General features: G+C 43.2%; 2 protein-coding genes across 11 annotated transcripts in view; one reads left to right on the top strand and one right to left on the bottom strand.

Annotated features, from left to right (window-relative positions):
* The window catches only part of Kctd20 (potassium channel tetramerization domain containing 20), a 34,113-nt gene extending 26,618 nt beyond the window's left edge, over window positions 1–7,495 (top strand). For all 9 annotated transcript variants that reach the window (XM_021721953.3, XM_021721952.3, XM_078020110.1 and 6 more), the window contains 3 exons: window positions 523–720; window positions 2,178–2,288; window positions 3,747–7,495. In XM_021721953.3, the coding sequence (XP_021577628.1) occupies window positions 523–720; window positions 2,178–2,288; window positions 3,747–4,039 (602 nt within the window). In that variant the 3' untranslated portion in view covers window positions 4,040–7,495. The remainder of the gene's footprint in view (window positions 1–522; window positions 721–2,177; window positions 2,289–3,746) is intronic.
* Window positions 7,496–10,987: 3,492 nt separating this feature from the next.
* The window catches only part of Stk38 (serine/threonine kinase 38), a 48,584-nt gene continuing 45,918 nt past the window's right edge, over window positions 10,988–13,653 (bottom strand). For both annotated transcript variants that reach the window (XM_005318757.4, XM_005318758.4), the window contains exons 13-14: window positions 13,471–13,565; window positions 10,988–12,993 (exon numbers count right to left, since the gene is read on the bottom strand). In XM_005318757.4, the coding sequence (XP_005318814.1) occupies window positions 12,863–12,993; window positions 13,471–13,565 (226 nt within the window). In that variant the 3' untranslated portion in view covers window positions 10,988–12,862. The remainder of the gene's footprint in view (window positions 12,994–13,470; window positions 13,566–13,653) is intronic.

Below are 13,653 nucleotides of genomic sequence, written 5' to 3'. Positions count from 1 at the left end.
TATTCTTTGAACTTAATAATAATACATAATATATTTCTCTGCCGTTTGCATGAAGGGCTTTAAACTTGTGGTTTTTCTACTGAGTCTAATACACACATAGAGTAAGTCTTTCAGTGTCACCAAATATCAGATTATCACTCTACTCTGGTACTCCAACTCCATGAAATCAGGGTCCAGAGCATCTTCAAAAGGGGTACTACAAAGAATCATCCCAACAGAATGGGTTCCATTTCTTGTAAAATTAATGTTCCTGGTGACACTGTGAGTCCAGCAAAATCTTAGTTGTTCAGGATGCTCAGGGATTATTAAACATGAGCAAATCAAAGCATGGCAGACTATGAAGCACATCTAACAAAGTCAGCTTAATTATCATCTTGGAGTAGGAAACAGTCTCTTTGCTTTAAAATATAAGACTTCTCTGAACCTGATCAGTGATAACAGCTGCAACCGAGTAGTCTTTTTCATTCCAGGTATAAGTGCATTTAGACAGAAAGCATGTTCAGCTGTGTTTTCTCTCCCCAGGTGCTTTGCTGCATGAACTGTCTAATGATGGTGCTCACAAGCAGTTTGATCACTACCTCGAAGAATTGATTCTGCCCATCATGGTGGGCTGTGCCAAGAAAGGGGAGCGGGAGTGCCACATTGTTGTTCTGACTGATGAAGATTCTGTGGACTGGGATGAGGACCACCCCCCACCAATGGGGGAAGAATATTCCCAAAGTAGGAGCCCCTGCAGGGTGTAAATGATTTCAGCAAGAAAAATACTGTTCAGAGCAGCTCGATCCCAGAGCCAGGGTAGCTGTCATGGTCGAGCCAGTGGTGCGCACGCTCACCTGCACAGTGAACCTCTAGTGCTGCAGGTCTGAGCTCGGTGTTGGGAATACAGTGAATGTCATTCTTCTCACTCCTGTTCTTGCTGTCTGGTACTGTGTCAGATCTGAGGCCACAGATTGCATAGTAGTGTCATTGTTCTTTCACTTATTTTTTATCTTTTTGGGTGAGGGGTACCAGGGATTGAACTCAGGGGCACTTGACCACTGAGCCACATCCCCAGCACTATTTTATTTAGAGACAGGGTCTCACTGAGTTGCTTGGCTCCTCACCACTGCTGATCATGACATTTTTAAGTCCTTTTGAATTGGTAATAATTTAAAACTTAGGTATAAAAAGATCTACCTTTAAAAGTCATATTCCATTCTGCCTCATCTACCTAGTTTTCTTCTTATTTCTTTTATATCTGTCCAAGTATATTTAGTACACATAAACAATTATATACTTGTTTTCCTCCTTTATTTCTTAACCCCCTTTCTTACACACTGTTTTCTACCATGTCTAACATAAAAAGCTTCACATTCTTTATGGTTGCATTATATGCCATTACGTGAATGTACCGTGATTGTCTAGGCTATAAATGATGAATTATGTGCAGTGATTATCCTTCTAAATAGTCTTTTCATATATTCATTTCACCATAGAATATTTCCAGAAATGGAAATTCAAAAGCTTGTGCTTTTATAATCCTGATATTGCCAAATTATCCCTCATAAAATAGGGGATGCCAATTTACACTTACAAAACATGATAGATTGGTTTCCCACACCCTCACCAAAATACTACTTTTAAAACTTTTATCTTTGCCACTTTCTTAATAGGTTTTTTTAAAAAAGGCATCTCGTAATCAGCATGAGTTTTAATTTGCATTTCTTATTTCATGAGTGAGGCTTTTTAATTTTTAAGTCAATTCTAATTTCCTTTTCTGTTTAACAACTTCCAGTCCTTCACTTGTTACATGATTGGATTTATTCTTTCACTTAGTGGTTTGTGAATACTCTATATATGGCAGCTGTGTATTAAGGAAGTTGGTTGTGATATGAATTACAAATATTTTCCCCATTTGGATATCATTTGAGCTTTGTTAATGGTGATTTTGCTTATGCCGACATGCTATATTGTTTCCTTTTATGGCTTCTAGGAGTCACTCAGAAAGACCTTCCCTACCCTGAGAATATAAAAAAGTTTTTCTTATGATTCATGTGTTGTTTAACCTTTGACCTATCTGGTTTCTTTTGGTATCAGTGGTCAAGTGCACAGTTCATAGTTTGTTAACTCATCTACTTCTTCTTATAGAGGGCTTCATTTCCATGACTAACCCCAGGGGTTTTGTTGTTTTGTTTCAGTTCTTTATAGCTCCAAGCTCTACAGATTCTTCAAATATATTGAGAATCGAGATGTTGCTAAGACAGTGTTGAAGGAACGGGGCCTGAAAAACATTCGCATTGGGATTGAAGGTAAGAAAAATCTCAGTTAGCATTGGGGTTGTTACTTAGGGAGTAGATTGGATCTGGGGGAGGCACACATGAAAGCGGCATTTGTACTTCAGTATGAAGGTCTCCTGTTTGGGATTTTGTTTGTCCTTATGTTTCCTTTCTACTTTTTCTCCATTGAAGATGCTTTAAAACAGCTATAGGAATAGGTCTGAAGATCAGTAGGGGCAAAGGACAATGGTGGGGACTACAGCAGGACTGTGGGCTCCCCAGGGAGAGGATTGTTCAGCAGTATTTTTTTGCGGGGGTTGGGTACCAGGGATTGAACTGGGGGGGGGCACTTGACTACTGAGCCACATCCCAGCCCTATTTTGCATTTTATTTAGAGACAGGGTCTCACTGAGTTGCTTAGTGCCTGGATTTTGCTGAGGCTGGCTTTGAACTCTCAATCCTCCTGCCTCAGCCTCTTGAGCTTCTGGGATTACAGGTGTGTGCCACCGCGCCCTGCTCATTAGTAGTCTTGGTGAAGATGTTTGTGGGAACTGGAAGGGTCCTTCTGAAAAATACAGTTTGGGCATTCAGAATTTATGACTATTCCATACCTCTGAAGAATGTCTGGATATATTGACAGAACTACTTTAAATGATCTGGAGCAGTGGCTCTATCCTTGTCCCTCTTGGAAAGGTCTCAGACACTGCTTCTTGTAGTATGCTGAAGCCATCCTGGTCTCCCTGTCATGGATCTTTGACTTACATGCTTGGCTGCTTTTCCTGCCTCAATTTTGCCCTCAGAACCCATCAAGCCTTCGTTGTATCTGATTTTGGAATTTAAAATTGGAAGAAATTTTGAGATTTATCTATTAAACTCTTTTCCATTGCGTTTTCCATGTCTCTTGGGAGACCCTAGGAAAAGGATAAGAACACCCTGTTTCCCAGAGCAGCCCATCAAAGCATGAGAACATTCTTCCAGGCATCTTAAGAGATGGCTGCCTCCCTTTCCTGCCTGCCTGCAGTTGTGGCCTCTGAAGTTGCTTGGACTTTTTCCATTTCCATGTGAAAGCCTTTTGGGTATTTTAAGCAGCATTCCTGTTTGTCCATTAGGCTAAACAGTCTGCGTCTCCTTTGCCGGTCCTCATGTATTCTGCACTCTAAGCAACAGAATAAGAGGACATAAGTACCCAGGCCCTAGCAGGGTTTTTCTTCTGTGGTATTGTTGCCAGCAATTAAAGTCTCCTGGAATTAATAAGAGGTTCTCTTCCCCTTTCATTAGAAGAGGTAGAATTCTAGTTACTTCTCTTAAATTAGTCCCTTTCTAGGGACAAGTCCTACTAACCAAAGAGCAAGAAGGGCATGAGGCACAGGGACTGGTCACTTCCCATGTAGTTTTTCTTGCTGTCTGGATTTGGGAGGAAGGAGGAAATATGGACACAAGCTACACATAATTTGCCAGAATCAATGATAAGGACTTTTTTCTCTGTTTCAGGGTACCCTACCTGTAAAGAAAAAATTAAGAGAAGACCTGGTGGTCGGTCTGAAGTTATCTATAATTATGTGCAGCGCCCCTTTATACAGATGTCCTGGGAAAAGGAAGAAGGAAAGAGTCGTCATGTGGATTTCCAGTGTGTTCGAAGCAAATCTCTCACTAATCTGGTAGCTGCTGGGGAGGATGTCTTGGAGGACCAGGAGATATTAATGCACCACCCACCCCAAGTGGATGAACTTGACCGGCTAAATGCCCCACTTTCTCAGATGGCTTCTAATGACTTTCAAGATTAGGGTCTGCTGTGAGCCCACCCCTCACCAGAGCTCTTCTCTGCCTGGAATGTCCTCAGCTAGGCCTCCCTGTCCTCCCCGTCATCTGTCTCATTCTGAGTAGGAGACATGCTTCTCCCCCATTATTTCCTTTCCCCCATAATTAACATGTCCTCTGCAGTAAGTCTGTGCTTCTGGCAAGGAATGAAGAAGCACGCTTTGGTAATTAGGCTACCAGTTTTGCAGCAGCCCTGGTAACTTGAAAAATTTTGGTCTGGTGCTGTTCACTGAGTTTTTGCACAACTGCAAAAGCAGGAAAGGAAGACAAGACCTGTTGCCTCATATTAAGCAAAGAAGTCCTCGTCCTTTGTGCTCTGTGGTTTTTGTTTTGTTTTTATATTAGGTAAATTGCTTAGCAGCAAAGGGACCAAACCTAAAATGAGACAATCTCTTATCTTGTAAACATGGGCACTCGTGAGATGCTCACTAGAGGTTAATGAAATGCCATTCCTGGGGCCCTCTATACCCAGATTGCAACTAGGAAAGCTAGGCTCACTCAGAATGTCTAAAAGAAATTCTTAAGAGCTAAAGTTAATTTTTGTGTCGTACTAATGCAATGAACAATCCAAAGCCACACAAGACAGGTTCTTTGGCAGAAAGAATAATAATGACAAAGGTATAAGAAACCTTTTTAGCTTCAGCATTTATGAACCTAGATAAATGGATAATTCATTTGGAATGAAACTCAAAAACAAGTAGAAGCTCCTCTCCAAATCAGACCAGTCAGATTATCCTGGAGCGGATTCTGTGTGAAGTCACAGGTCTTGGTGCCCTAGGGCAGCCCTTTGCTGTGGGTGTGCCAGGGGAACCTGAGCTATGGTTTAAAGGCCTTCAAGATGAGGCCAGAAATTTCTCTTAAGTGCTTGGTATCTTGTGTGTGTGTGTGAGAGAGAGAGAGAGAGATACTGGGGACTGAACCCAGAGGCCCTCCACCACTAAGCTGTATCTCTAGTCCTTTCTTTTTAAGTTTTACTTTGAGACAAGGTCTCGCTGAATTGCCGAAGCTGGCCATGAATTTGGAGTCCTCCTGCCTCAGCCTCCCAGGTCACTGGGATTATAGGCGTGTGCCTCTTCTCCTGGCAGTGCTTAGTGTCATAATAGAAAGATTTATAAGAGCTCCATAGAGAAGGCATTTGTGATAAAGCGGGGTGGGAAAACTCACGTGCGGGATTTTCCAAATTTGTTCTTGTACCATGGAATTTTGGTGTATCAGTAAAGTTCAGTTTCTGAAATAGCCCATTAGTTGCTCACACACTGGGTAAGAAAACGATACTAATGTTCCCAGTGGAAGGCAAGTCAGGCCTGGCTGCTTTGTTGGATTTCTCAGCTCTATGGTGGTTGACAATGCAGATTGCTCTCCCCAGCCCCCACCTGCCTCTGGCACCTCTGTGGCTAGTAAAAGCAGGCCTGAATTCAAGAGTCCAGCACCAGCTGGAAGTGTTTGGGAATTATCTTCCATTTTCTGTTAGAAGTTGACTTTCCATTTTCCGCCCTGGGCGTTTTCCCATCACTTATTTTGCACAGGCAGGTACCTTCAAGTTGTTTAAGGTAAGAACATGACTCGTTTTCTTAAATTCCATTCCCATGCAGCTCTATAGAGCAGGCTCCTCGATTCCATTTGACTACCCAAGTCACAGTCCTCCACACACCAAGTCGGGTGTTGAGCTCCCCTGTCTCCAGGATTGAAGAACAAGAATGTTCTGAGGCAACCAGCTTCATGGGGGAATGAGTGCTGTTTCTCACTTGGAAAAAGCAGTAGTGAGGGGTTAAACTGAGCTGTCCCTCACCTGGAGCTCTGATAACCATTGGTGTCTATTTTTGTAAGACGAATGGTCAGGGATAAGGGAAAGGTTAGGGTTCTTTGTAGCCAGAAATTAGTGTTTCTGTGAAACTAATTGGCTCATATTTGAAGTCACCTTACTGGCACCACATTCACATCCACTAGCAGCTGAGCAGCTCAGGGAAGTGTTGAAGGGTGCTTCCCAGCAGACTTACATGCCATTTCAAAGCAGATATCAATTTTCTGACATTTGTGTATTTGTGATGTAACTTCTCCTGTTACAGCTCATGTATTGTTATCTGAGTGTAAACACACCCCAGCTAACACCTAATTAGTTCATGCTTAGGTGAAAAAGGTGATCAGAGTACAACATGTACTTGGTACTTTGTTCTGTGTTGTTCATTCCCTCAAGCTTTTGAGAGGCAGATCGCTCCACTCCCAGAATTGCAGGTTAACGTGCATTTGGCCCCAACCAGTGGGGTTTGAGGAAGTGGAAATCTGTGAGGATTAATCTGTTAGTGTCACCAGGTGGTGGTCACTAAGGGAAAAACTGGAACCACAGATCCCTGCTGGTGAAGGGGGAGTTTTTTTCCTGCATCTTTCTCAACCCCAACTTAGATGGCAGCATCATTGTCATTTGGTGGCTCCCCTTAGTTGTGCCTGTCTCAGGGTTGGGACATTCTGCGACAGCAGGACTTCTCAGTCCTCTTGAGAACAAAGGCTGGGTTGCCATCATCCCCTTGAGTCAGTTACTGGCCATCAGGCCAGAGGTGTTTCTCCCTAATAGAAAAGGTGGAAGTTGGGTTTGGTGTCTTTTCTAAGTGCCTAAATAAGTAAGCCAGGCTGTTTACACAGAAAGATTTTCATAAGCAAAATGGTTTGACCCACAGTTTCAGAGCATCTCAGCAAGCCAAGGTGAACCTGGGTCTGAGTTTAGACTCCTGGGTTCCTGTCTGCATCATACCTTGTGTAGCTGGTGAGAAAGCAGAGCCACTGAGGATCTGGAGAGGGAGCCAAGAGCTGATGTTAAAATGTGTTAGAGGAGTTCGTGGTTTCTCCAGAGTAGAAGAAAAGTGTTGAAGGAGTGACAGCAAAAAGGGTAAGGAAGACAAGTAGCTGGATTTATTGCGCAGTATCCAGTGGCTAGAATTATTTAAAATTAAATCTCAAGAGGACAGCATGATATCTAATGAATTCAGGTCTGAAAATACTGTGGAGTAGGCCCAGGGGCAGAGAGATCTATTTTCAAATAGTGTAACAAAGTGTCTGTCATCAAAACAAATATTCAGAGCACCGGCTTTAACTCAAACTGTCATAAAGTGTGATGTGGAGTCCTTGAAAATCAAGTATTTGTAAGTAACGCATTCAATGCCACTTCTTGCCATCACTTTGAAACTTAAAATGGGCAGAGTGAGCTTGAAGCAAATCTGATGCTTTCATGGGAGATGGAGCCACGTTTGTCTTCTGGAAGGGATCACCTCTGGGGAGAATCACACTTTCTCCTAATGGCAAAATGCTTGTAGGTTTTGCCTCTTTACTTTGTATTTACTTCTCAAGTTGCACTTGTTCACCTACCAGTGTTTACGAAATCCTATATTTGGGATGCTTTTTCTATAATAAAATATTATCATTTGTGTGCCTGTTTTGTTTTTTTTTGGAAAAAATAAAATCACAGAGCAAGACACCAGCAGAATAGGAAAGGATGGCACTGGGATGAGCGAGCAGAGCCTGCTTTCCTCCGACCCTGGCCTCCCTTGGATCTCCGTGAGCCCTCTCGGTCTGCCTCTCTTTGCTGGTTAATTTGCACTCAAGACCTCTGGGCACTCAAATCCTGACCCTCTTTTTCTTTCTGTGATTTGGCCCCACTCTAGTCAAAAGTGCTCATTCAGCCCTACTTGGCCTGGAGCTTATTGGCGCTAATAACCTAAAGGAAAAGCAAGCTGTGCACCCCGCAGCAGGCTACTATTTTACCAGATGGCCCAGGAGTTTAAGAACATGTCCTCCTGGGCTCAGTGGTTCACACTTGTAATGCCAGCTCCTCAGGAGGCTGAGGCAGGAGGGTTGCAAGGGCAAGGTCAGCCTGAGCAATATAGAGATCATATCCCAAAATAAAAATTTTTAAAAAGCGTTGGGGGTGTAGCTCAGTGGTAGAGTGTCCCTGGGTTCAACCCCCATAGTCACATAACAAAAGAATGCACCTTGAAGACGGCCAATTGAGTGTGTTTTGTGCCTGACCGCAGCCATACACCGACTGGACACAGTTTCTCCCTTCAAGGGGCTTTTATTGTCATGTGGAGCAGACCTGCAAATAGTTCAGGTCACTTAGGAAGTCCAAAAGAATGGAGGTGTCAGTTTTTACTCAGAGGAATACAAAAAAGACTTCCGGAAGTCACTTGTGAACCAAATTGTGGAGAACTGCATGAGGGGAGGAAGTATTCTAGGCTAGCTCAGATACATGCTTGGAGGTAAAATAATAGCTTGTCATCAGGGAAAAGGATGGAATGGTACAGAGATGTGGGCAGAGTAAGGAGAGACTCTAGCTCAAAGTTGGACTCCATTAATAGGAGCCCTAAAGGGTTTTTAGGCAGAATGATGAACCAGACTTGGAATTTCTTTGGCAGCAGGGAGAACACATTAGAGAGGGGAGGACCAGACACATGCTTGTGATGAACCACGTAAGGAACAAGGAGAGGCACTGGCAGAATGGATGGCCATGCCCTGAACTCAGGCACTTACTGAAGACAGCCTTATTTGGAGGCTCTAAACTTTCTTGCTTGGACATCTGGGTAGACAAAACTAGAAGTGTATATGGGAGCAAGAGGAGCTCTTGTGTCTGAGCCTACATGACGCCTTGCAGGGGCTGTTTCTGGCAGAGTTCTGAGAAGGGACCTAGGTAGGTTGGGTTAGAAGATAAGACCTCAATTAAAAAGTGGTAGCTAAAGCCACAGCAAGGAGAGAGCACACAGCATTTAAGTGGTGGGGAAAGGGACTAGAGAAGGAAGGGTGGGGAGGAAAACTTAAAAAAAAATTCAACAGTGCAAGTACAGCAGGACAGAGGAGAAGGGGGGGGGCATTGTAAGTGAACACCAAGGACCAGGGGATTTCTAAACCTTAATGCTAGGGATGACTAACGTTTCACACATGGGACAGAAACCAGACTGTGAGCTGGCATGGTAACACATGCCTATAATCCCAGCAACCTGGGAAACTGAGGCAGGTAGATAGCAAGTTTGAGACCATCCTAGGCAACTTAGCAAGACCCTGTCTCAGGAGAAAAGAAATCCGACTGAAGTGAGCTGAGTGGGAGAGGGAATTGAGGAAGTGAACAAAAGTGCCTCAACCACACAGGGCCACGCTGCCAAGCCCCAGAATCCTGGACTGTGCACTTCTTTCCCGTCAAATCATAACTACTTAGAATAAAACATCTCTGGGAAGCTTCCCTATGCCACTCAACTGAATTGGCTTATCGGCACTGTCACCTCGACACCAATTTAATAACTTCACTGTTGATGCTACAGCTGGTGAAGCCCCTTAGTGTGGGAATCCTCGCCTCCCACACATCTGCAGTTCAAAAACATGATGAGCTCCCTATTATGTCCCCATAGCGCCCAGTATATCATGGACCTTAAACATTGTTTGAGCAAGATATTTCTCTCCGGAAATAGAAAAATAGAAATTTTAAAAAGTATCAAGGAGTCTGGTTTTTTTTTTGGGGGGGGGCAGAGTCTTGCTAAGTTGTCAGGGGTCTTGTTAGGTTGTTGTCAAACACGATCCTCCTGCTTCTGCGTCTCAAGTCACTGGGATTACAGTGTGCCCCACCTTGCCCACTAAGAAGCCTGTTTTTCAAGTCAGTGGTTTTGATAGATCATTCTAGGGAAATGTATGCCAAGTAGGATATGAAAAGTACCACTCTGAATCCTTTGAGTTCAATTAAAAGTACCATTTGAGGGACTGGGGTTGTGGCTCAGCAGTAGAGCGCTCACCTAGCATATGTGAGGCACTGGGTTCAAGCCTCAGCACCACAAAAAAATAAAGGTGTGTCCAACTATAATCAACCAACAAATAAATAAATAGATATATAAAATACCATTTGGGTTACACACCTAGTCCCAGAGAGAAAACGAATGAAGTGATCCAGGAAATGTGCCTTCGAAGCAAATGAGAAAAAGCATCAACGATCAATGGCATGGGTCTCCTGTTATGAGTTTTGAAATCAGCAATGTGCTGATTAATCCTGAGTGAATTCATCTGAATTTTATTTTTGAAAGTAATTCTAAAAAGAAACAGGTATTAAAACTTCTGATGCATTCCTGAATCAAAGACAGACTCAGGACCATCAATATTGTTTCATTTTAGTATGCACTAAAGCTTTACTAGTGTAACAATTTTATTTTCCAACTTCCCCAGTGAAAGTAAGAAAGAGAATTAACTGTGAACAAGATCAACTGAACCAGCATTTCCTAAGGTGTTTCTTGGGACCCAAAAGCCTTGGAAAAACTACTAATTCTGGCTACTAAGTCTTTGCCCCTTCTTACCTATTTCTGAGGTTCCTTTCCCCAGAAAGGGTCTAAGGAGTGAAACAGAACAGCACTGCTACAGCAGACGGCCTCTCAGAGGCTGACCCTGCTCTAAAGGAAATGGAAGGCTAAGTCCCATCCTGTAATCTTGTGAGGGGAAAACAAAGGGCTGGGTTGTAAATAGCTGTGCAAAGGGCTCACTTGTTTTGTTTTTGTGGCGCTGGGGGTTGAACCCAGGCCCTTGTGCATGGGAGGAGAGCACAGCTGAGCTGTATCCCCAGCCCCAAGGCCCCACTTTTGCACAGGTGCAGCACTTTTGCCAGCAGGTGTCTGTGACCTTGTTGCAAGGGGAGGGCCCACTCCCGGTAACCTTGAATGAGGTGGAAAGAATATGTGTAGGGGCTGACAGAAGTCTTTAGAGGGACACCAATTCAGAAGGCTGGCTCCCTGGAAACCAAATCTGACCCTAGCTTCCCTGAGACAGGACCGCACTTTGCATAGAGGACCACAGCATACTGTTGTGATGTTCAACAACTAAGGGCTTAAAAGAAGCCACCAGTACTGTTCTGAATTATAAGCCACTTTTGCTTTAAAACACATCACAGATTTCCACTATTGTTTTCACACAGTTTATTCAGAAGTTTAAATATTAAAACGTGGGTATTTCCCCCTAAAACAAATCACCCCCTACCACTCCCCAGCACACATATGCTACTGGCACTCCTGCTACTTCTCCTTACCCTGCTTCCCAAACACTCTTGCAAAACACACTGTGGGTCAGGACCCCAACTATTTGGTAATACAAAGAACTACAATGTTACACAAAAGAATCTCATTTTCTTCCTTTCACAAACAGGCTATGAATGAAAGATTAAGGGTGAACACACTACCTCCATCCCGAGTAAAGACTTCTAGCATTCTTTTTTTCTTCATCTAAGATGTTAAAACCCAGGCGGTTTCACTTACAACTCTAACTCTGATCCTCTACTCTTCTCTTCTGAATGTCTAAGCTGGGCACTTCCCTTTCAAAGCTGACCTTCTCAACCTCGAGACGGAAGAAAGCAGTTTCCAGCTGCAGCTTAGCCATGATGCTCCACAACAGGCAAAGTTACCACACAGGTGCAAATGATGCTTTAATAGTTATCAAAACTTAAAACCAGAAATGAGTAATGCATTAATACGGAACCTCCACATTTTTCTGACGCAGCAAAAGTCCTCTGAAGGTGGCAGTGCTGTGACAGAGAAGGCACTTGGTGCTAAAATTCAGAGGGTCTCTTGTGAGAGAATGCCACAGCAGAGGCCCAGTCAGCCTGAGCTGCAGGTGACCCTTTAGGGTGTGGGGGGAGTATCCCCCAGAAAGGCATCTGCAAAGGAAAAATTTGTAATCATGATTCCAAGGCAAAATGGCTACTTAAAGTTAGGAGAGGAAAAGACCAAGAGAGAAGACAAAACGATTGCACCAGGGATCGAGGAGTGAACCTTACAAGGACTTGTCAGCCAGCTGTGCACTTGTATTGAGCTGGTATCTTCAGCACTTCCAGGAGGTTCTGCAGACTTCACAGGAGCAGAATCTTAGCCAAAAGCTAAGCGCCCTCCTTGCTGTGATCCCAGAATACACTGAGTCCCTGCTGGCAGCATTTACAGATATTGCTGGTTCATAACAATATCCGTCTTAGGGATTTTCTGATACAGCCTGAAGACAATGTGAGGGTTTCCACTTGATCCAGAACTCCTTGGCAATGCCCAATGGCTTTTGGGGCCTTCTATGAGCAACAACGGATCAAGCTGTTGTTCTCCCATCAACACTCAGAAGAGCAGCATGAATCTTTTAGATGGGTGGGAAAAGGGAGATAAATCAGTGGTCTGAGGGTCTTTAACCTAGTACCATAAAGTGCACCATGAATGGAGGCTATGAAAAGCCACTTGTCCGAGGCTGAAGTATGGGGAGAAACTACCATCGCTGTCCAGTGGGATGGTGGGTCATTTCCCTCAGCCAAAATGTTGGCCGCTGAGACTGTCATTATTGCTTTATTTTCTTAGTACTACAGAACTTTTTACTGTAAAGAAAAAGAAATACTTGGTGGGCTTGGCAGATGGTGTATCACCATATCACAGCAATTGGCTGATATTTAGGGAGTGTCCATAAGAATCTCAATAATGTTGGATGATGGCTGTTTTTCCCCTTCATTCTGATGAATTCAGGAAAATACAAAATTCTTTTTAAAACACCTATCAAATTGGCTCATGATGCTTCTCAAGAAGCAAGACAACTGTTTATGGCCAATGCAGTAGAAATGGCTGTTACTGTTCTTTCAGATTTCAGATGCATTATGGAAGAAAATCCACTTACTATCACATTTCAGGAAATTTGACTATGACATATTGTAGGCTTCCATAAACTCTTTGGAAGCTCTTTCAGAAAAGTGTAAGAAGAAAACTCTGATGTTGTACAAAGAACCCTGCTCCACTCAGGATTCTATGAGTAGGGTCCTATTTTGCTGCTTTCATATAGGAAGGTATCGCCCCCCTTGCAGTCAGGCCTTCGAAGCGCTTGTAGGTGTAATTGATGAAGACCCAGTCTTTGTTCTTGTAGTCAGTCTCAGGGTGATTACTCGTGGCCACTGGGAAAGAAACAGAGGTGAGAGTTGAATCAGTCTTACCCCAACGGACTATTCAGTACTGAAGGTGTGTCATCCTGAACACACTGCAATTTCTACTTGGAAAATGTTGTTTTTCACTCTGCAAATGTTCTACATTTGCTTATTTGTTCTTTGAACCCATATTTCTGCAAAAATATTTTTGAAGATTTATTTTCCCATTTCTGTCATATTAATCTACCTAATCTTTAATAACAAAAGAATGGTTTATGACTTGCCCGCCGACTTGAACAGTCTAAACATGGGAATTTTGTATTCATTTCCTTTTAACAAGGTCTCACCACTACCCAGCATTAGTATTGGAAAAATCCTTACAAAGGAACTGAAGCACTGAAGTTCCTGTCCACGTTTTCTACCCTGATTTATAAACATTGTCCCAAAATTGGGGATGGGGAGGATAATGTGATTTTAAGGCAGCAGAGGTAATGCTGGTGGAATTACCTGTTGGCTTAAGAATATCAGATTCTGGAAACTCATCAAAGTTTGAGGTATCATCAATGCTTTTGATTTCAATAGATATGGCAGCCGGTCTCTCCCTGCCAGGAACAGACAAGCCAAAAGTTACTATGGTTAGCGTTTACATGGATATTGATCAAACCTTTTCCCCCAAAGACTCATGGTCTG

Source organism: Ictidomys tridecemlineatus, chromosome 8 (genome assembly GCF_052094955.1).
Source record: "Ictidomys tridecemlineatus isolate mIctTri1 chromosome 8, mIctTri1.hap1, whole genome shotgun sequence".
Lineage (NCBI taxonomy): Eukaryota > Metazoa > Chordata > Mammalia > Rodentia > Sciuridae > Ictidomys > Ictidomys tridecemlineatus.
This window is presented reverse-complemented; position numbering and strand designations above follow the sequence as displayed.